The following is a 22,224-nucleotide window of genomic DNA, read 5'->3' as shown; positions in this document are numbered from 1 at the left end:
GGGTTTCTGGGTTGCTGGCTGCAGGACACACCTGGTTTATGCAGGAGCAGGCTCGAGGTGGAGACCAGCGGTAGGGCTGGGGCCAAGTCAGTGGGCGTCTTCCTCTTGTTAGCTTTGGCACGGCTGTTCCGTCCTTCTTTTTTTCTTGTAGTTGGTTCGTGTCTGAAGAAGCGAGGTTCAGGGGATTCCCTAACTACTAGAGTTAGGGGCGTTACTGGTAGGTAAAAGGTTGGGACCAAGAGGTCCCTTCCCTGGGGTGGGCACATCCCCTATTATACCACCCTCCTGTGGGAGGGGGGCATATGCCTTTACCTGTTTGGCTGGGTCCCCCATCTTCAAGGTGGCGGGAACTGGGAGGTGTGCTTCACTTCGCCTCTCCCACCTGAGGGGTGGAGTTGACAAAGGTGGAAAAGGTGTGGCGCAGCGGCCAGGGTGCCTGACTCCGGACCACGGGGTTCACGGATTGATCCCCGGTGCCGTCAGCAGGTTAGCCCAGCACCATGTGACTCTCGGCAATAGCTAGCTTAATCTTCCCGAGGGCCCTCGGCGCCGGGACACCTCTCCAGTGGTAGCTGTGCACTTTACAAATACTGGTATTTCAATTAATTTTCTCTTCCTCACTTGTTTTCCCGCCGCTTCTCCCGCCCAGAGTGGGGGTCAGAACCAGTAGGGACTAGTTGCTGAAAGCAGCAAGTGGCCTGGGGAAGCTCACAAAGGCAGCAAGCCTTTGAAGCTTCCCCTTTGTGGACCCTGCCCATCCTGGGGGAGGAGGTTTAGCACCTCGTCCCAGGATGTGCATTGTTTCAAGCCCCCGAGAGCAGCAGGCTCTCGACCAAGGGGTCCAAAAACTTGTCTGGTGGTGGCAGCTAAAAGCAACCACTCGACCAGGATACTAGTGGTAGGTTAGTTTTCAGGGGGCATCTCTAATATGCCTTCTATGTGCATTTTTAATTAAATCCCACACTGGCATCAGTGTGGGTTTAATGTGCTGAGAAGTTTGATACCAAACTTCTCAGTTTTCAGTGTAGCCATCATGGTGCTGTGGAGTTCGTAATGACAATCTCCCAGCACCATATACTCTTAATGGCAGCACTGCACTTACAATGTCTAAGAATGGCCTCAGACACTGTAGGGGTACAGGGCTCATGCACCTGTACCCTCACCACTGGTATAGTGCACCCAGCCAGAGGGGTGACTGATCTATGCCAGGGTAGTGGGTTTTAGACCAGGCACACAGGGATGTGTGCCATGTCTACCCTTCACTTTGTTCTGCACCAAGACACGCAGCCTGCAAAGGCAGTGTGTGTGTGTGTAAAGGTACAGGCCTCTAAGGGTGGCACAATAAGTACTGCAACCCTTAGAGACCTTCCATGGTCACAGTGCACTGGGTACCTGTGGTACCTTTTACAAGGAGCTTACCTGTGGCCAGAGATGTGCCAATACTGAGTACAAAGGTACAGGTTTGGCAAAGAATACTGGCCCTGGGACCCGGATTGGCCCTGCACTTTTCAATCCTGCCATTGCAGGCTGTGTGTTTTGGTGCACGGTAAAGTGAAGAGTTAATATGGCACACGTCCCTGTGTTCCATGCCTGAACCCACTGCCTGGGGCCTAGGTAAATCACCCCTCTAGCAGGGTGTACTAGCCCCCAGGTGAGGGTATAGTTGCATGAGCTCGGTACCCCTACAGTGTCTAAGTCCATTCTTAGACATTGTAAGTGCAGCAAAACCACAGCTCCATAATGGCTTTACTGAAACCTGGGAAGTTTGGTAGCAAACTTCTCAGCACTTTAAACCCACACTGATGCAAGTGTGGGATTTAATGTAAAATACACTCAGAAGGCATGTTAGAGATGTCCCCTGAAAAACGACCAGCCCTTTTGTGGTTCCTGAATAGTTGCTGCCATTTGCCACCACCAGACAGGTTTCTGGAACCTTGGATTTGAGGGCCTCTGCTCTCTGGGTCCAAAAACAAAGGCCCTCCTGGGCAGAGGTGTCATGCCTTCTTCCCCAGGATGGGCTGGGTCCATGATGGGTAAGCTTCAAATGCCTGCTACTTTTGTAAACTGTCCCTGCCTTTTGTTGTCCCCAGCAACTGGCTCCCACCGGTTCTGACCCCCCACTTAGGGTGGGAGAATCGGTGGGAAAACCAAATTTGGAGATGAGGTGTGCTCACCTTTGCCAACCCCACCCATCAGGTTGGGGAGGCGAGGTGAAGAACACATCTCAGTCCCCTCCATCTTGAAGATGATGGGGACCCATCCAATTGATGAGAGGCGTATGCCCCACTCCTATTGGAGGATGGCAAAATAGGGGGTATACTCACTCCAAGGAAGGGACCTATTGGTCTCGACCTGCACACCTCAGTAACGCTCCTAAATGTAGTATTTAGAGGGACCCTGAACCTTGCCTCCCTAGATTCCTGCAATCTACAAAGAAGGATGGAAGAAGTCCCACAGCAGAGGGGACTATAGAGAAGAACTGACTTGGCACTGGGCCTTCCAGCCCAACAGCAGTTTCCAGAGATCCTGCGCCAAAACTCCACTTGTCTTGCAGCCAGCGACTTCCAGAACCCCTGGGACAACTGACTACCTTCAACAGAGACTGGATCTCCTGCGAACAGCAGTCCTGTTTAAAGAAATTCGTAAGACAGACTTCGAGCCTGCTGACGACGAAGAGACTCTGGAACCACCATTGCACCCGTAGCCTACGGCCCAAGTCCAAGTGGCCCACCGGTCCCAGTGCACTTCCCCAGCGCTTCAGAGTACGAATCCACCGTGGGTTGACCCCGCCAGGACTCCCCGACGTTGCCAGCAGCCTCTGCACGGAGACCCCCCCCCCCAACCGCGAGTGGCCTGGTAAGGATAAATCCGACCTCAAAAGACACCCCTGCATCCGACTGCCTGCGCCCTGGAGAAGAGTACCTGAGGTGCATCTACATCCCTGAGCTCTCCAACTTACCTACCCTGCTGTTGGTTCAACCTGGAAGACTTCCTGGACCGAGCCTGCAGCCAAAATCCTAAACCGACAACCTCCATAGGATTGCATTGGGCTGCCGACCCCTTCTAAGCACCCTGCTTCCGGCCGCCCCTTTGCCGCTGGTAGAGTAGACTAGGTGCTGACTAGGAACCCCTTTGCCCTGACGTTCACCCTAAAACTATGGCTCCCAGAACAGAGTGGCCTGCCCATGAGCAACCCCTAACCAAGGTGCCCCTTAACCCCATTGGCTAATATTGGGCCTCTGTACCAGTCCGCCCTAGTGCCGCTGGTGTTGCGATTTGAGTGTTTAACTGGACCTTAGAGAACCTTGGTCATAACCAATGTTCCCTCTAATTTTTTTCCACTGTGTGCGGCAGTGTAAGGTCTCAGTGCGCTGCAGCCAAGGTTATGTGCGCCAGAAACCAGACCACGCATGTGGGTGCAGCGTCTAAAGAAAGGGGCGTGGTCAACATTAAAGTGAAAGTGCGTATGGGGCACTTTTACACAAAGTGTATTAAAAATAAAGAAAGAAAGCTTTTGTAGCATGGCCGCTAAATGGAAAGTGGTCATGCTGTGAATTAAATAAATAAAGCCCTCAGGGCACTGTATCTAATGTGACCCCCAGGGACGGTTCCTTTTAAAGGCCAGAGGAGCGTAGCCCCGCCTGCGGCGACTCTCCCCCACCCTTTAGACCATACCATTGTTACTACTTTATAATTATCACAGGCTGCTGGTGATGTTGTTGCTGCCCCTCATTTTGGAGTGTGAGTTTGCCTCTGAACTGAACTGGACCAGCCGGAAAGAAACAATCCAACAATAGAGCTGGTGCCCATGTGCCCTGCCAAATAAGAGAAGTCACTATACCGCATGGTTCGAACTGCTTCTTCGAAGAAAAGATTGTTGCAATTGTCTGAGCTGAACACTAGATAGCAGGAGTATGCAGTGCATGTGTATTTACAGCCACACATACTACAAACGAACCTCTCCTAACAGTCACAATTCTTTTTCAATTGTTTTTACCTCACCGCATAAATGTAATTTCTTTTATATGTTATGTACATAGGGGGCAGTGTCAAATACAATGGATGTTGCGGTGGAACGCCCACCACAACACCCACTGCACGCCCCTGCGTGAAAGGGTGCTTTATGTACAAGGCAGCGTTAAGCCACGTTAAGTGGCTTAACGCTGCCTTGTACATAAGGCAAGGCCTCTATCGCCTTGGGAATGTCACAAAAAGTGACATTCCCGTGGCGATAGGGGCTTCTACATATTCTCCCATATGTGACAAGCGAAGAGGGAAAAAATGGTATCAAAACTATAAACAGGGCCACTGGATTAATGCAGCAGGGAGGGCGAAATTATGCTGCAAAATAGCAAATTATGCAGCGCAATTAACCACTCCTTCTGGCAGCATTCTTTCATAATTTTATAATTTTTACACCTGGTAACAGCGCCTGGACAAATATTTCACCTCACTGGTATCAATGTAACACCTAAATGCATCCATCCATAACTGAAAGTCGACCTGCCACTTTACAGTAAAAACCTGCCTCTTGCTGGCAGCATTTGTCGTATAGTATGATCCACAATATTTTTTTTTAACTGACAATTATTCAGGAGTAATGGATTAAGTGGCAGGTGTAGCAAATCCATAATTAAGTGGAAAACCCCACAGTTGCACAATATCTCAAGCCCAGTGCCCTGCCTGCAGTATCTATCTAGCTATCTATGACTCTGTCTGTCTGTGTCTCTAAACTATCTGTGTAATATATCTGTCTCTGTTTTGTATTTACAATACTGAAGCAGATTCAGCAATGCAACATTATGCTGATTTGCACTATTATCATCATCATGACCAGGTAAAATTATCCGTCTCACAATCACTCTTTTTTTGGTTGGGAATCGCAAGATTCATAGAAGAATCAAGGTAGTGGTCAAGGAGAGAATAACACACGAACTATAATGACTTGTAAATCAAATTATGTGGAGGTGAAAGATCCAGTCGTAACGTTTGTCCAAAAAGCAATTTGGTTTTTTCTGCGTCGGTTACCAAGGAGTTTTAGTCCATCAGTCTGAGGACTTAAGTTGCAATGCTTATTGACTAAATGTGGACAGAAATAATTGAAGTCACGTGTCAAATGTATTAAACATTACACTTTAGTTGCATTAAGAAAGCCTGCAAAAATAAACTGCATTGCTCATTTTGTGCCGAATCGGACCCGATCAAACCATTTTCCGAGCAGTATAACCACTATAGGCACTGAGGAGCGAAGAATTATGAGAAACCATTTTTTGTTGGACATGAATCTGCTGATATGCACGATCTGCCGTCAACAAATGTACCTTTTGCCATGGACACCACATTGAGCAGTAAGACTGTACATGTCATAGAACAACAGATTTTATTTACGCCAGGAGAGCTGCCAACAGTGCGGAGTGTGCAGCACAGCTCCAAGAGGTGCGGGAAACACGCTTCTGAGAATTCAAGTTGACTACGTCTGTAGAAACTCTGGCTGCACCCGGGCCGCTTTCCTGAACTCCTTCATGTGCGTCTGCAGGCACTGTATCTCACACCAGCTGAATGGCACCATCTACACTCCTGCTTCACTGTGGGCAACCACCACGCCCAGCTTGTTCTCAGCGGTTGTCAACAGATTGTTGGACTGTGCGTCACCAAGAGAAATACATTTTGACCGGAAGATGTCACCAGGTCGGAAACTCTTGTACGCTTCAACCTTGTCTTTTTCAGTGGCTCGAATTTCTTCCTTTCACATTGTTCCTCTGAATGTATTCTTCAATGGAGTGGATGCAATGTAGAGGGTATGAACTTTGGCAAAGCGGGAATTAATGCTGCACACCTTACAAGTGACAATTGCACCCACATCAGGTAGGAGCTGGGACTGCGCATGTCTCACCACAGAAACCGTAGGTAACATTCCATTATCACTTTTCTTCATCACATACCCTGAGAGGGAGGCATAAATATACCCATGCCTGCTGTATGTCCCACCGCCAGGGTAAAAGTCTTCAAGACTGCACAACCGTTCTCCAGGTATACAGTACCATGCAGGAGCCATGACCACAAACCGCTCTGCTGGTCCCAAACACTCTAGCACAGCGACGCATGCTCTAACGAGCGTGAAACAACGGGATTGGCTCTGTCACACAACCATTTGTCATGCGCTGCAATTAAGAGGAATATTTTCACAAAAGCTCAAAATCAGCCCGCAGCGGTACTCCACTAACAAAAAAACATGCATCAAGTCCAAAAGCACGATGTGTAAAGCACACGTCGTGGTTTTGGACTTGCTACATTTAATTTCTTAATGGAGAGCGGCTGCGGGCTGTTTGTGGGCCTTTGTGAAAGTATTCCTGTTAATCGCAGCACTATCATGCGCTGCAATTAACAGAAATAATTTCACAATGGCCCACAATCAGCCTCCAGCCGTGCCCCATTAAGAAATGAAATGCAGCAAGTGCACGAGCTTCTTACTGCTGAATGCGTGCACAGGCTGCCAGTAAAACAAGCATTTACAATGCAATGGTCTCGGCATTGGTAAAGTTAGAGCTATTGGCATTGCTCATGACATTATTTTTGTTTATGTTTTTGTTTTTAAAACATTTAAAGACACGGCATTGTCATGAGCAATGCCAATAGCTCTAACTTTAACAATGCCGAGACCGTTGCATTGTAAATGCTTGTTAAGCTTAATATTGGGTCGGAGGCATTGGTGATGAAGCTGTGGGCAGCCACCAAGCCCTTGTTGTGTGGCCATCTTAAGGGGTACGTCCGCCAAGTCGAGGCCCAACGCCTACTGGGGGTGACTGAGCTCGAAGACCAAATACAACACCTGGAGGCTGTCTCGTGTCGTAATGTTACTGACGACGCTCAGCGCTCCTTGACCATAACCCACACGGAAGGGCAACAGGTATCCCGTGGCAATGCCCCCACCTCTGCCGACGACGACCGGCAACCTGGATGCTACAGGCGTAGCTGGGGGGGGGGGGCGGTCCGCCCCAGGCGGCACTATTTTCGGGGCGGCACGGCGGCTGTAGTGCAGGCGCAATGCTTGCGAATGCTGCTGCACGCACGTGTCCAGGCCGGCCTGGAGTCTCCTGGAGAGTTGAGGCACGCTGCTTCCAGCAGACTTGGGGTATTTCGTACTTCTGATTGCGGCCACAAGCGCCCGTTAAATTGCAGCAAAAAGTAAGCGCGAGCAGGGTATTCTCCGCTTTTGTTTTCTAAGTCATAATTTAAATAGGCAGCCGCCGGCCCGGTAACTGTTAGGCTATAAATAATTCTCGTTTATTGTCAGGGCAGGCTCTCGCGGCGTGGATCCGATCACAGGGGGCGAGGCAGTGGAAGTTGTGAGAGGGTGGATGTCCTGTTGTGTGTGGTTCCTCCTCGCCAATGCCCCGCCCACCGGCGGCAGAAGCACACTCAGCATTCCCTCGTTAATCTACCGCGCCCAGCAGTAAGTTTCGTTTCTACGCTGCTCCCCGTCTGTTTCGTTTCACTGGTGCGTTGGAGGCTCGTTTACTTCTGTTCCTTTCTGAAGAAAGAAAAATCATCAAGTCACCTCAGCGGCCAAGCACAGAGCTCCTGCCGTACAGTAGGAGATCAGGTGAGGGAGCAACGCCGGGACACCACCGCCTTTCTCCGAGGCACAGCAGAAAATGCCTCGGAGAAAGGGAGTGTCCTTTTCGGATTGGGGGGCGTGTTTTGCTGTTGTCTCCTCCCTGAGACTTCTCGCAAAAAACACGCCCCCCGATCCGAAAAGGACGGGGCAGGATTAGAGTGACGGGACCTCTTCTCCAATGGCTGGCCAGCATTTACTAGGCCAGCCAATGGAGAACAGGGAAGAAGAGGGGCGGGTTCAAGCCCCTCTTCTCCCAAGTCATTATGTCTCGCGAGCGAGACTGCGCACTTACCTCCTGCCAGTCCCGGTGACGCGAACGCTTCGAGGGATCTACTGTGTGCGCGCTTCAAACAGGAGACTGCGCGCTCGGAGTGAAAGATGTGCAGCTTCCTGGGAACACTGGTCATAACCCCCAAAAGCCATACTTGCAGGGCGTTTACTTACCTGTAAATCATTAACACTCTTTTTCCCATAGGGACCAATGTTGTGATTTTTGTTACCAAAATGTTTTGTCGAGCTGAACTTTTGTATTGAAAACAAAGTTACTTTTCTTTAAACTCAAAATTGCAGTACTTGCCTGTCAGTGGTAGACTCCTGTGTGTGATATCTCAGCATATCACCTCTGATACTCAAAGTAGCTGAAAGTAATTGAAAAGTAATCAAAAGTAATTTCTATGTAGTTTTAGAATGAATCATGTTTATTATGTGGTCACAAAGAAGCAAATACACAACTATACAACATCTGAGCGCCGGCAGAGCGAGAACTGTAGAGAAAGACACCTCGTATAGGTCTACATCCCTGAGGACGACCTCGCAGTGAGAGTAAGCCTTAGTGAGCCAGTTGGGCGCAAAATGAAAGTGCCAATTTTATATTTAAAAAAAAAAGGAAGAAAGAAACAAACTCCCCACCTGCAACCTCCCCCCACCCACCCTCCGCATCAGTTCAAATCAGATCAGGCCGTCGTTCATGTCTCCACACATGGTTTGCAGAACTAGTTAGTCAATTCACTGATGCGCCCGGAGGCTCTAGAGGTACGAGGCGCAAGATTTGCAAATATTTCGGGCACGTGACTTCTCTCATATCTTTGGTGAGGATCTGCAAAAAGGGAGCCCACAGCTTTGGAAAGTCCTTGCCTTTCCCCTCCACACTTAGGGACAGCCTCTCCATAGCTAAAAGTTGCCAAAGCCTCTGAATCCAGTCTCGAGGATCTGGAATCGTCAGCGATCCCCAGTGCGCTAAGACCACCTGTCGCGCTGCCAGCAATGCCATGACTATTTGTTTACCTCTCAGCGACTTCAGCAGAAAAAACTTAGGATGGGGAAGACCTAGCAAGGTGTGCTCGGGCGTACGTGGCAAAGCGATCTGGAAAGCTGCATCGATATCATCAATTATTGCAGTCCAAAAGTGCACTAGTCTGGGGCAGCGCCAAAGCAGATGCACCAGAGTGCCAACAGAACCACACCCCCGCCAGCAGAGGTCCGACTTGGAATTGTCCCACCTCTTAATGCGCACTGGTGTATAATACCAGTGAGTAACCACTATATAGGCAGATTCGGCCCCTGCTGTGTTAGAAGCAGTATGGTGTGCACTGTAAAAAATGTGGTCCCACTCTTTGTGCGACAAGGGCCTCCCCAGGTCAGTTTCCCATCGTACGTGCGCTTTGGTGCGGCGCCTCTGCGTTTGGGAGGTGCTTAGGGCATAGAGTTCAGAGATGAGTTTTCGATCGTCCGTTTTACACCCCAGCCATCTTTCGAAGGACGTCAGGGGGCGGGACATTAGCGCAAAATTCTCCCAGTCGCGTAACCCAGTGTACAACTTGCGCGTAGTGAAAGGCATCGGCCTCCAGCAACTCATGATCCCTATGCAACTGAGGAAAGGAAATCACATCCCCGTGATCAAACAGGGCACCTACCCACTTGCAACCCTCCTCCCGCCATCGTTGGAAGATATGGGATGCGCAACCTGGCGGAAAGTCGGGGTTATCTACTATGGGGGACAAAGGAGAAGGAAACGTCGTCCACACCTTCGGACCCGCAAATCGATCCCTAACTTTAAGAGTCTGGGAAGTAATCGGAGAAGAGTATAGCCCCCACGCTCTGTGCCGACGTGGAAGCCACAACTCCCACCATATGTTCCGACCAGCCATAAAATTCCAGTGCTTACTGGAAAGAGGCCTGTTCCACTCCACGATGAAGCGAAGACATGTTGCCTGGTAGTTGGCGCGCATGATCGGGAAGCCAAGCCCTCCATGCGCTTTCGGGGAAGTCACATGCGCAAGGCGTGGTTTCTTATTGTCCCACAGGAACCTATTAAGCAGCCCTGAGTTTGCGGAGGGCGCCTGGCGGCGGGCTCAAAGAGAGCATTTGGAAGATATAGAGGATGCGCGGTAGAACCGTCATCTTCACTGCCGCCAGCCTGCCAAACCATGCCAACTTGAGACGAGATCAGGCCACCAGTTCTATGTAGTTTTAAAAGCAAATACAAACCTGTAATTATAGCAATTGCATTCACAACTGCATTGCCTTGTAAAGTTTTGCATTTGAAAGCATATTCTATTTACCTGTTCCAAGTCCTGCTTGGTTCTAGAAATACAACCCAAGTATACCTTTTTTTTTTTTTTTTTTACTTACCCAATTGGTCTGGATTCTGTCTGAGTGTGTGTGATCAGTCTTTAATTGAGTGAATACAATAAATGCTTAACACACCCTCCTGATAAGCCTAACTACTCACCCACACTACCACAAAGAGCTTTTAGTGATTATCTAATTTAGCCTCTGCGATACCTCTGGGGACTTCCTGGACTCTGTGCACACTATACCTTACTTTGGGATAATGTATACAGAGCCAGCTTCTTACATACATCAATGGACTTCTCAACGTTGGTTTTTGTTTCCTACGCTTCAACATCAACAGACTTCTCAGCATCGAAATTCTCCTGCCCTTCAACATCGTGGTATCTTTTGACGTCAAACTCCTATGTCTCGATGTTGAATGTTGCCTCCTCTTCGATGTTGAACCTGCTCTCGACAGCAAGCATGTTGACACTGTACCTTGTCCCAAATGTCAACCTGGAACAGCGCAGTTTGTGATGGTGGTGTCTCTTTTTGGATCTCCCTTGCCTGGAGTAGATGATGGAAGAGCCCTGTTGGAGGATTGACCCTCTCCTCGCAATCTTAAACATTCAGACTGTGCCTGTTGCTTCCCACACCGCTCTTCTGTCCCATGAAGGCGAATCTTCTCCCTGTCCCTCTAGGTATTTCTGGAAAAGGTCCTGCAGTGTCGACATCTGTCTGGAACATGACTCTCCGGAAGGCAGATGATACAAACGTCATGAGGGTCTGACTTGGCCTTCTTTCTTCCACAGGCAGGAGTCTTGTCAAATAAGGATGGCATTTTATTTGACAAAGGAAATGAAACTTTTTTTTATATATTTATTACCTTTTTTATATGGCAAGCTGAAGCAATTGGCCAATATAGTCTTCCTTCTAGATTGCACAACATTAATGTCTTGTGTTTCTCCAGACCTTACTACTATTCACTGCTTATGACTATCAATGGAGATTTTCCTTGGAGAGAACGAATGTTACAAATAGTATGGTTGTGGTGACGGTGTCCCCTGCACAATCTATAGTTGTGTTCCCCTTGCCTAAGTGTCCATCTGGTATCATGGTTTTTGATTGTGCCCATGCCCTCATTCTAATCTAGCATGTATAGAGGCCTAGGCCTGTCCCTTGAAATGAGTAAGGCCCTAGTCCAGGACTGGAGGGTTGGATCGCCTTGACCGACATCGGATTACTATCCCTGTTGTGGGTGTTGCACAGAGCAGTGGTGGCAGTATACCATGTTTTGTGACTTCATAGTTGAGACCAGACTTTTTTTCTGTCAGTAGAGACCTACTGTCCCACTCGTTTAAAGTTCTGCTTCTATGTGCTTACCCCGATCCTAGCGTTGACATCCCAAGTGAAAGGTGCATGCATGTATGTCGCCTGCGCGGTAAAGGCATTGTTTGTGGGAGTAAGCAAGAGTAATGGAGGCCTCTGTGGCATTTATTTTGGATAACCCAAGCCTGCCCCGCTGCACAAGGTAGAGGTGAGAATTGTGCACCTAGACAGCGGGTGTGTATTGCTCACATTCCTGAAGCTGGAGGGAGGAGACGAGGCTCCTTTAGAATTTCATTCATAGCTTTTGCTGAGGCAGGGGCTTCTGATTAATCATCCTGAACACTGCCATTTAGTAAATGGCAGGGGGTGAAGGGTGGCACTTTAGACCCGGTTATGCAAGGTGAACGAGACCCCATTTGGTGAGGCCCAGCTTTAGTCTTTCTCTGATCACTCTTTCACTTTGGAAGATAACCGCCAGATGCTAGCACCTCTTTGTGTCTCTGTTGTGGGTGTCTCCAGGTTGGAGACACCATTGCTGTAAGAAGCATCACTTCATAAACACTGTGTCTGGAGAGCAGCATGGTAAGGGCACTTTTAAAAAAAATGTATAAATCTTTTTTATTGAAAACAAGGCATGATCAATAATATCACAGTACATATACAATTGCAATATTGTTATTCTACAAATGCTATTGAAGACATAGCGGTCACAAACAATACTTTCAGTCCCCATTAAGACATATTCAGGTCCCATTTATAACCTAGTCTCTCGATCTTGGAGGTTCACATATCTCCCCTCTGTGGGTGTTCCATTGTCCCCAGATCTGCGTCCATTTATTCGGGCACCACCTAGCTTCATATATGGACTTTTCCGTTACCATGCACCAGTCCATATCCTTACCCCAGTCTTCGATACACGGTGTGCTCTGAGCCCTCTATAGTCTCGCAATAATGCGTTTTGCCACCATCAGTCCCAAGGTGACCCAAGTACGCTCCCTGGAGTTTAGGTCCCTAGGGCTCCAAATGTTAAGGAGGGCCAATTTAATGTTAGTCTATCTGCTGCCCCAACACTTCCTCCATAAGGTCCGCTACCGCCCCCAATATCTCTGGATGGTCGTGCATTCCCACATTGTGTGGACAAAGGTTCCCTCCTGCCCACACCGCCTTACACAGTAGCCATCAGAGCCATATCCCATACGAAGCAACAATGACCCAGACAGATAGGTTCTGTGGAGAATTTTCAGCTGCACCAGGCGCAGCCTGGAAGATATAGCCACCTCCCGGGGGGATGCCACCGCCGCCAACCCTTCGTCATCTTCTGACCCCGCTACATCGTGGTCCCATTTAGCCCTCAGGTGAGTCAGGGGATCTGCCATGTTGTTGACCAGTTTTTTGTAGATGAGTGCTCTGGCCTTCTCCGGCAGATCGCCATCTAGTACTCTATCCTCAAACGGGGAGGAGTCGGGGAGTTCACTACCTTTAGGGAGAACCACCAGTAGGGCATGCCTAATTTGGAGATACTGGAAATTTTCCGAATGTGCTAACTCCTATTCCTGCTGCAGTCAAGCGAAAGGGACCACCTCACCGGATTTCCACAAATTGCCCACCTTGGATATACCAATAAGGTCCCAGCGATCAAAACCCCTTGAGCAAATCAACCTGCCCAATTACTCGCTATACCAGAGTGGTGTAGCCTGCGTCATTTTCCCATGCCATACCTTTGGTAGCCGCCTTCCACACCTGCACCTCATGTCCCGTTGGGCCAGTCAGAGTGGGTTTCAATGACCGTACATAAAGGGCCCATTCAAAGCTGCCTTCCAGGAGGAGCCATCTGTCGATCTGGAAGGCTGGGTCACCCTGTGGTCTATACGTACATTGGTTAATCGCCGCGAGGTGTGATGCCCAGTAGTACTTCCGTTTGTCTGGGAGTCCGATGCCACCATCGAACCAACCCAGCGTAAGCTTGTGTGTCGCGGTACGGGGCGGCTTACCCTCCCACAACAGGTCCCGTATGATATTGGCGATTTCTTTAAAGTACAAGGGTGCAACGGAGTATTATGGAGAGCATATACGAACCTGGGAAGGCACATCATTTTGAACATGGCAGCACGCCCCAAAAGAGAGAGCGGAAGCGATTTCCAATGTAAGACGTCCGCTTTAAGACGCATGAGAGGTGGCAGGAGATTGTCATAAAATCTGGACGGATCTTTAGAGACTCAGATTCCCAAGTATTTGAAGCCGTCAACAGCATCTGCCAGTTGACATCCCTGGGGGAGCACAGATTTGGACCCGTGTATAGAATAGCCAGCATATTTACCAAACACCTTGAGTATGTCCAGGACCACGTTGAGGGATGCAGCCGGGGACGCCATATAGAGCAAGATGTCGTCCGCTTACAGCAATATACGGTCTACCCAGCCGGACGTTCATTTAAGGTCCCTTATGGCGGGGTCATTACGGACCCACGTTGCCAGAGGCTCGAGGGCCAGGGCAAAGAGAAGCGGGGACAAGGGGCATCCCTGTTTGGTGGCCCTACCAAGAGTGAAAACTGAAGATTTCCTGTTATTAACCACTATTTGAGCGAGTGGCTGTTGGTAGAGGAGCCGAACCCACCTCGTAAACTCTGGCCCAAAGCCCAGCTTATGAAGGACAGCAAACAAATAAGGCCACTCGATGGTATTGAATGCTGAAGCAGCGTCAAGAGAGACCACACCAGCGTCCTCTAATTGTGTCAGCACGGCACAGCACTCCATGGAGCCTGCGCAGGTTGAGGGAGGTGTTTCTAGCGGGCATAAATCCCGACTGGTCTGGGTGGACCAGCCGGGTGATGACCCCAAGCAGCCGGGAGGCAAGAACTTTCGCAATGATTTTCACTTCGCAGTTGAGCAGCGAGATGGGTCTGTAAGAGGAACACTTGTTACTCGGCTGGCCCTCTTTATGAATGACTACGATATTAGCAAGCCGCTGATCCTCGGGCAGCATCCCACCCTTCTTGCTATCACGAAACATTGCGGTGAGATAGGGCGCCATCTTGCCCGCAGTGAGCATAACTCAATGGGCAAGCCATTAGGGCCTTATGCCTTCCCACCGCGTAAGTTGTGGATGGCTTTTTCAACCTCTATGACGGTGATATCTAGGTCAAGATCGGAGCGCTCCTTGTCCGTTAGCGAGGGCAAAGAAATCTCGCAGAAGTGAGGAAGCCTCTTCCTCTGTATGTGGAGTGCGAGACGTATAGAATGACTGATAGTATTGGCTGAATGCATCCGCTGGGGGGCAGTGAGGCGGGAGAGAGAATCTGTCTCTATTTCAGCCACAACTCTACGGGCCTGATCTCTACGATCTAGCCAGGCTAACAGTTTGCCAGCCTTGTTTCAGATGACATAGATCTTACTGAGTGTGGCCCTGTGGCGAGTCCTAGCAGCCTCAGTCGCCAAGTCTGTGTATTCCTTGACTTTAATACTCACTCTCTGCTGCACCTCCGCCGAGTCGTCAAGCCGGAGAGATTCCTCCAAAGATTTCTCTCTCTAAGCGAGTCATATCTGCATACTTCTCCTTTCGCTGTCCCGAGATCTGAGCCAGAGCCACTCCCCGTATGACAGTCTTATAGGCTTCAAAGTGCCGAGTTTACAGTCCCGTCACCAGACCATGGCTGTCGATCCGTCCCCCGGCGATCCCTGTTATTCCACTTCTCGACTGTGCGCCATCCCTCCAGCCAGTCCCTCTGGGCTGGAAAAGAACCAGGATTTCCCCTCCGTTTCGACACGTAGCTTTGTGGGGAACAGCATCGCGTATTTGATCTCTTGCCTATGCATTTTACCTCCAAAAAGCTGCGGCGTTGCTTCTGCACGCGTAGTGTAAAGTCAGGAAAGAAAGTTATTGTGCGGTTGTCGATTGTGCCTGGCGGGCTTACTCTTGCTGGATGTAGTATGACATCTCGATCTCTAAAGTTGAACACCCGCTCCAGGAGGGGACGGGGCGGAGTTCCTGGCTTCGGCCTGGCAACCTGTGTGCTCTTTCAATTGAAAAGTAGTTGGATAGTCCCTTAGGTTGGAGGTGTTGTAGCACAAGGTTCTCAACATAGAGATCAGCCGCCTGTCCCTCCACCCGTTCAGGCACACCCAAAATGCGCACGTTGCTGCGGCTCATTCGCCCCTCATAGTCATCGAGCTGGTGCGTTATCAGTTCCTGGTTGGCCTGCAGATCCGCAACCTGGCACTTGAGCAGATCCGAGTCAGTCACTAGGTCTTTGGTAATAGATTCCACCTCAGAGAGACGCTCGTTCGTCCTGTGCATATCTGCCCTGATCAGGGAGACCTTAGTCGCGACGGTGTCAATGCGGCCCTCCAGGGATGTACGCACGTGGTGATGGCCGCCAGAATATCCTGCAACGTTGGTTCTGATGGGTTTTTGGCTTCTGTGGAGGAGGTTTGTCCGTCTCTCTGCCCCTTCTGCCAAGCGTATTTTTCCAGCTTCGTCTGGAGCGCGTTGCGGCCGCCCCGTCCGCTCGCCATGGTGTTTTCGGCACGTCAGTCGCAGCCGGGCTAACAGGAGAGGTCCAGCCAGAGACTCACCAACGCCTGGTAAGGAATCCGCTTCAAACCGGCCTGTCGGGTTTCGCCAGGGGCAGCGTTGGCTGATGTGTGCCCTTCAGAGAGGGGTTGCGGGGCTGCAGCACAGCCCGGGCATTCCAGGTGGTCAGAACAGGTATACCCTGAGTGTGCTCAGCGATACAAGGAGCAATGTGAGCCCCTGGCGGTGGCGCCGGCACTATTGTGCACTGCGGCCAGGAGGCGAGCAAGAGGCGCAAGCAGTCTTCCATGAAGGCAGGGGGTCAACAATGTGTGCGGCGTGCACCAGGCGGAGTGTTAACAGGGCTCTCCACTCCAACGCTCCATAGAGTGTACCTGGCTGATGATCCTGGGGGAGTGAGAATAGGGGTCACCTGAATAGGGGATTCTGAATGAAATTCCTTAGGAGAAAGCACCCCCAGAGGTCTACCGAGGACAGCCTTTTGCTTTTGGTGCCTTGCTAGCATCGTATGGAGAGCCAGCTGTTGAGCTGGAGTCCCTGAAGGCAAGTGGAGGGGATCCTCATGAGCTAAGAGCCCTGTGTGGTTGTTGTAAGCCCCCTCAGACGGCAGCTGCTGAAGGTAGGTGCGGTGCCACTATCAGTAGTTCCCCTCTGTTCTGCGGATTGCACTGAGCTTGTTTCTCCCACGCCCCAGGGGGTCCCAGCCGCGGCTGCGCCAAGGGGCACCAACCGTGTGTCCCCGCTCCGTGGGAACCCGGCTACGCAACACAGGACAATCAGCAGCCGGGAAGTAGAGTCTACTCTCTGCTCCCAGGCGCCCACAGCGATCGTGGCAGCCGCAGCCCTCAGCACAGTTAACGCAGGGAAGGCGTGGCAGGGAGCCGCACTCAGCTGCTCGTTATTTTATTTGGGTGCCAGCGCCGGTCAGTGAGTGTGCAGTGCAGCGGATAGGCCTCTGCGCATCTCCCTCTAGGCCCTGACATGCCGGTGACGTAGCACACAAGCCAGCTGCCGACGGTCTTGCACATGCACCGCCCGTCCGGCACTCAAGTTACTGGGGACTTCTCCGTCCCACCACCGGCGGAAGCAGGACCAGCCCGAGGTGCGTCAAGCAGCCCCCCAGGAGACAGCAGACTGGGGCCACATCGTAGTCGCAGATCAGCAGAGTCGGGCGGCATGCGCTCTCCAGGCCACACCTCGATCCTCCGCAGCACAGCTCGGGTCCAGCTCCGGATCGGCGGCTCACTTTATCGGATCTGGTCCCAACTCCTCCTTCCTCCCGGGAACCATCGACGGCCGTCTCAGGTATGTCTTTAGTGGGGCAACTCTGGAATGCATGGATATTTAGGGAGTAGCTTGAGGGAGCCCTGCTACTGAGCGCCATTTCTCCTGGCAGTTGGCCACGCCCCCCATGGTAAGGACACTTGATGGAAGAACCATTCCAAACCAGTTGCCAAATTTCAGAAAGTGGATATACATTCCATGCTTGCATTTGCTGTATAAAAGTGGACCCCATTTCTTGTTCCAGTTCCTCTTCATCTATGAAAAAGGAAGGGAGTGCGCTGTAGATTACTTAAAAAACTACTATGCAAACAGAGTTGGTGTCTGCCTGAGGTGAGGAGACATCACCTAAATCTATTTTTTAGTAGAAGAGCTGTTACATGACCTGAAGCGCCCAGAAGTCAGCCTGCCTGCTGAGAGAGGGAAGGGACCTACCAACCCTGCAGGAGGAGTGACTGTCCAGGAGGAGTGAGGTGCAGCATGATACAGGGGGTTTGTAGGGTGTCCAAAAGAGGAGGACTATGGATAACAAACGTTATACCCTGTGTCTGGGACGTTAGTCTCTCCACCAGAGGTTCCTAGCAGGAACTGTGACGCCTCAAGATCAACAAAGCCTGGTCAGATCTGTGATCCGTGTCAGCATGGCCTGCACAGCCGTTGTGCCCAGATGACTCGTTGCTTGCACTCCGTCTTCGCGTCCAGAAGAAGCGTGACCAGAAGCTGCATAGCTTAGAAGTGGTAAAGCCAAAGTGCAGAATTGTTGCCCAGAAGGAGATCAGTATGTGCGTGGCTGCATCGCTAGAACTAGGGTCGTCCAAGTGGGAGAAAAGTACAGAGCACCTGCCCCCTTGTTCAGTGTGCAATCCTGACTTCTATAAGTACTGCTGTCCCTGCCACCAAGACCGCCACCTGCAGCCATTAGAGATGTGAAGCAGCAACCTCCCCAAAGACCTGTCTGCTGGGTGAGGGCCCACACCCATAGACAATGGCCTGACAGAGCTGCTGGTTAAGCCCTTTCCCAGAAATGCGAGAATTTAGAGGGATGGAGACTGAATGGGGTGGCTGTCTGACTGGACTGAATGCACCACTGGTTGTAAACACTGGACAGCCAAACCTCAATCAGTGAGAACTGTACATGAGGAGGTGGTGATCTGAGTCACAATTGCTCCACTGCATTGGCCCTGGGGGGAACTGGGTAAACCGGGGGGAACCGTGTAGACCAGAGGAGGAACCAGGGAGACGGCGAGTAGAGATGCAGCCTGATCTGTGTACTAATATTGCATCTTCCCTTTATCTTGTTTCTAGTATTTAGCTCTAGTGTATTTAAAAGTACTTTTATTCATGAAGGTTAAGCAATAGATTGGACAATCAGTTATTGAACTCCTGTGTGATTCTCGATTTCGGAACTCTAGCACCGCCACACAACTTTTCTGAAAAGCCTATTGACTGCTTGCCATCGTGGTCACTGAGATTCCAGTTCTGAAGCGGTTGGACATGGCCCAGTTTGCAGAGCCATAGTAGAACAGAAGCCAGATGTAAGAGGCAAATTAGCTCAACTGCAGCAGTTGAGGCCCCGTAGCCCCTGCTTGACCCTTGCCCCCCTCCCCAACAGCGTCTAATATTTACCAAGACTGCAAGTAGTTCTCTCCAAAGAGTACAAGTCAAAACATGTTCCATTAATTATTGACTCCACCGTTGCCAACCTAGGAGTGTGGAGCATAGGTGCACCAATACAGCAGAGTAAGATTCTGCTGGGGAGCACCATGCCGCTGACCCTCCAGGATTCTGGCCACAGTACGGTAAGAACAAATGGAAATTGAAAGAGCTGCAAAAATATAGGCATGAATGCTTAAGTCATCCTTATGTGCTTTTGTAGTGTCCTGCTATTCTCGCTCTTTCGATGGTCTAGGTCTGTTGCCTTCATTACTCTCTTGTCTGCTTCTCTTCATTCATTGGTCATTTTAAGTTCTCCCTAATGCACTGTTTCTGTCTAGGTATGCAGCTCTGCTCCTTCATTTTAACAACTGTCCTCTTTGTTCTCAATATTGACATCGGTTTGGTTTTGTTTATAGACCTTGTCCGTTCTTGCTCAGCCATTCCTTTTTACTATGCAGATCTCCAACTCTTTTGACAGCCCTTTTCGCCTGTTGGTTTATTCTGGTCTAATTTTATCTTTAATGATCAGTCACATAGCCTCACACTTTGTTGACTTTTTTTCTCCTTTCAGGCCACAGAGGCATTCTTGGTGCTTCTGATCCAGGACTCCTACTTCTGCACTCTCCATGCGAAACGGATCACATTATATGTTCAAGACATCCAGCTGGCGAGGCGTCTACGTGGTTACGATGGCATGCTTACATGACCCATCACCATGATAGGCTCCAACCAAGCATTATGAGCATCACTTTTAAAGTTGAGTCTGTGGTAAAGCAAAGAGTGGGACTTTGGCAGAGGCCAGGTACTCTACCAGCATTTGAAGCGCCCATAGAACTGTTAAAAACCCACAGACTGGCCTTTTGAGAATCCAGGAAGCACACCGTACTGAAGAGAAGACTTCAGCCCAGAATTGTGGAAACCACAGTCAAAGTTTATGGCCTGTTGCTGTTAATATGAGTGATGGAGAAGCCTTCTTTTAAGAACTCCATGATTATATTTGGTTATCCTGATATTTGTCCTTACCCAGGGTGATCGAAGAGGAGTCGCTGAATAGCAACCCCTTGCTCTTCCTTACATCTCCTAATAAGCTTTCATAGTGAAAAGGTTGTGAAGACTAAGCCCTGTCCCACAGTCACGCCGCAGACTGTTGTGCCATTCAATTTGACATTTTTCCACCTATTTTGATTTTTATATTGCATACTGTGGTGGACCAATGCAATTTATTTGGTTGGCCCACCGTTTCGAATCTTGCCTCCATTAAGGAAACCTAAAGATTGACTTTTTATATATGTTGACATTTTAATGAAAAGGGTTTTATGTATTTTATATTCTGCATTCTATGATTTTATATTTATAGGAAAGGAAAACCTATTGTAGTCTTCTAGATTATTTACTGTAGCAGTTGATGATGGCTTTGGATCTGCATTGCTTTTAATGTTCAATGTTCCCATACGTTCTAACTTGACTTATTCCAGAAAATACTAATGATTTTTAGTTTAAAATGTTATATCTCGATAATTTATGTACTTATGTTTAACATTCTGCCTAACACCTGCAATAAGCAGGCAAGTCCTGAAGCAAACAATGCGACCCCTGGTGCTCCGAATTTCCATTTGAGCTCTTACAAAATGCTAGCTTGTAGGAGTTCCAATTCTGTCCATTTCCCTCACCTACCCTTAGCTTCATTATCTCTCTTACTGGCTGTTTCCTATTCTTTTCTCAGTTATTCCTGCTTTCCGGCATGTGCTAATTTTCTCTCTCCTTGTAAACTGTCTCAATTATTACTGACGCAGAGGCCCTTTTTTCCAACTCTTTCCTTCTGAGGAGTTTCTCATTTTTAACTCCATTGTTTCCTTCAGTCTCGTCTTCTCTGGCTTGTTTCTGCTGTCCCTTAACATTTCCTAGGGTTTGCTTTTTATGTCTCCAATCAGTTGTCCCTATTCCGTGCTCCATCGCTTTCTACCCTCACGAATGAGCCTTTCCTGCTTTCCCCTGCACGACTAGCTGTTGTTTTTTCCCTCTCAGATATCCCACCTGCATTTCTCCATTTTCCTGTCTCTTCAGCAGTTACTGCTTTCCACAGCCAGCACTGCAGTTACTACTGCCCCTCATCCTTGTGGTAGTTTCAGTGCTTCCCCTTCCTGTGCCTTTCTCCAACTGTTCATGCTTATCTGAGCTCTGTCCTCCACAGCAGTTTCTCCTTGTAACTACCAACTCTTAGCATTTCTTGATTTCTCCTTCTTTGTCTGTCCCCTCTCCGTTCCTGCTTCCCTCACAGCACCCTGTCTGCAGCCTCCGTCTGTCCCCTTCCTTATACTCACAAGGCCCTGTTACCTCTGCTTCATGTCTGATGTTCCTAAAGCTTTCAGCGGCCCTGCCTTTCCAGCTGCTGTCTCTTCACGTTCTGAACCTTGAAGTTACTGCTGAGTGCTTTGTATCAGCACAGTTTTTGACGTTACAAAGGAGCCAAAAGTACTATAGACAGTTGTTGTATCCTGCTTATGCTGATGCAATGCCAATCTACCACCAGTGGAATGTTCATTGTCATGATGCTGTCAGAATGTTGGGAATCTGAGTGTGTTTTGACAGTTGTCTGGGCTGAGCTGCCTGCTGGCTGCTCCTGGTGGGGTCTCCCTCTGGACCTGAACAGATCCTCATCTGGTCCTATCCTTTTCTACTTGTGATCTTGTACCATCTCCAATAAACCTACTTAAATCATCACAACTGAGTGGACCTGATTACTACAATTGTGTACAGCATTAATGCAGCCTTTGCCAGTTGCGGCTGGTGACACAAAAATACGGTGAGGCGCTATCTCTACATACGTTAAAACATACACACATTAAAGAACTAGACTCAAACACATTAAAATAAAAGTTCAAGAAACAAAAAATAAGTTACCTTATCCTGCAGAATGTCCTTGATCCTCTCCAGTCCCTGGCTCCAGACTCCTCCAAGCTCAAGGTGATGTCACGCAGCCAACTGCCTTATCCAATCCATACGCTGCTCTCATGCTGTGAAGCAGCATAATTGAAGCATCTGGATTGATTGAAGCAGGCTGCTTCAGCGCTCCGAAAGTCAATGGAGATTTGTGCTTGCTCTCCAACCCAGCTGTCTTAAGAAAAGCTGGGTTGGAGAGTTTGAATTGCGCATGTTTGTTTTGCCATAGCAAGGTAGCCGGCCAAACCGACATGCACAGTTCATACTGAAGGAGCCACTCGTCATTGCAGCCAATCAGCAGAACTGGCCCCACCCTT

General features: G+C 49.4%; 1 protein-coding gene and 1 pseudogene across 1 annotated transcript in view; one reads left to right on the top strand and one right to left on the bottom strand.

Annotated features, from left to right (window-relative positions):
• Positions 1–21,688, top strand: part of LOC146863421 (histone H3-like centromeric protein A) — a 307,361-nt gene extending 285,673 nt beyond the window's left edge. Inside the window, exon 5 of the mRNA XM_085642847.1 lies at positions 19,539–21,688. Within this exon, the coding sequence (XP_085498973.1) occupies positions 19,539–19,673 (135 nt within the window). The 3' untranslated portion in view covers positions 19,674–21,688. The remainder of the gene's footprint in view (positions 1–19,538) is intronic.
• On the bottom strand, positions 5,471–6,055 carry LOC146863422 (exosome complex component CSL4 pseudogene; annotated as a pseudogene).
• Positions 21,689–22,224: the final 536 nt, after the last annotated feature.

This window comes from Triturus cristatus, chromosome 2_2 (assembly GCF_964204655.1).
Source record: "Triturus cristatus chromosome 2_2, aTriCri1.1, whole genome shotgun sequence".
Lineage (NCBI taxonomy): Eukaryota > Metazoa > Chordata > Amphibia > Caudata > Salamandridae > Triturus > Triturus cristatus.
The sequence above is the reverse complement of the archived record's forward strand: the minus strand, read 5'-3'. Positions and strand labels throughout refer to the sequence as shown.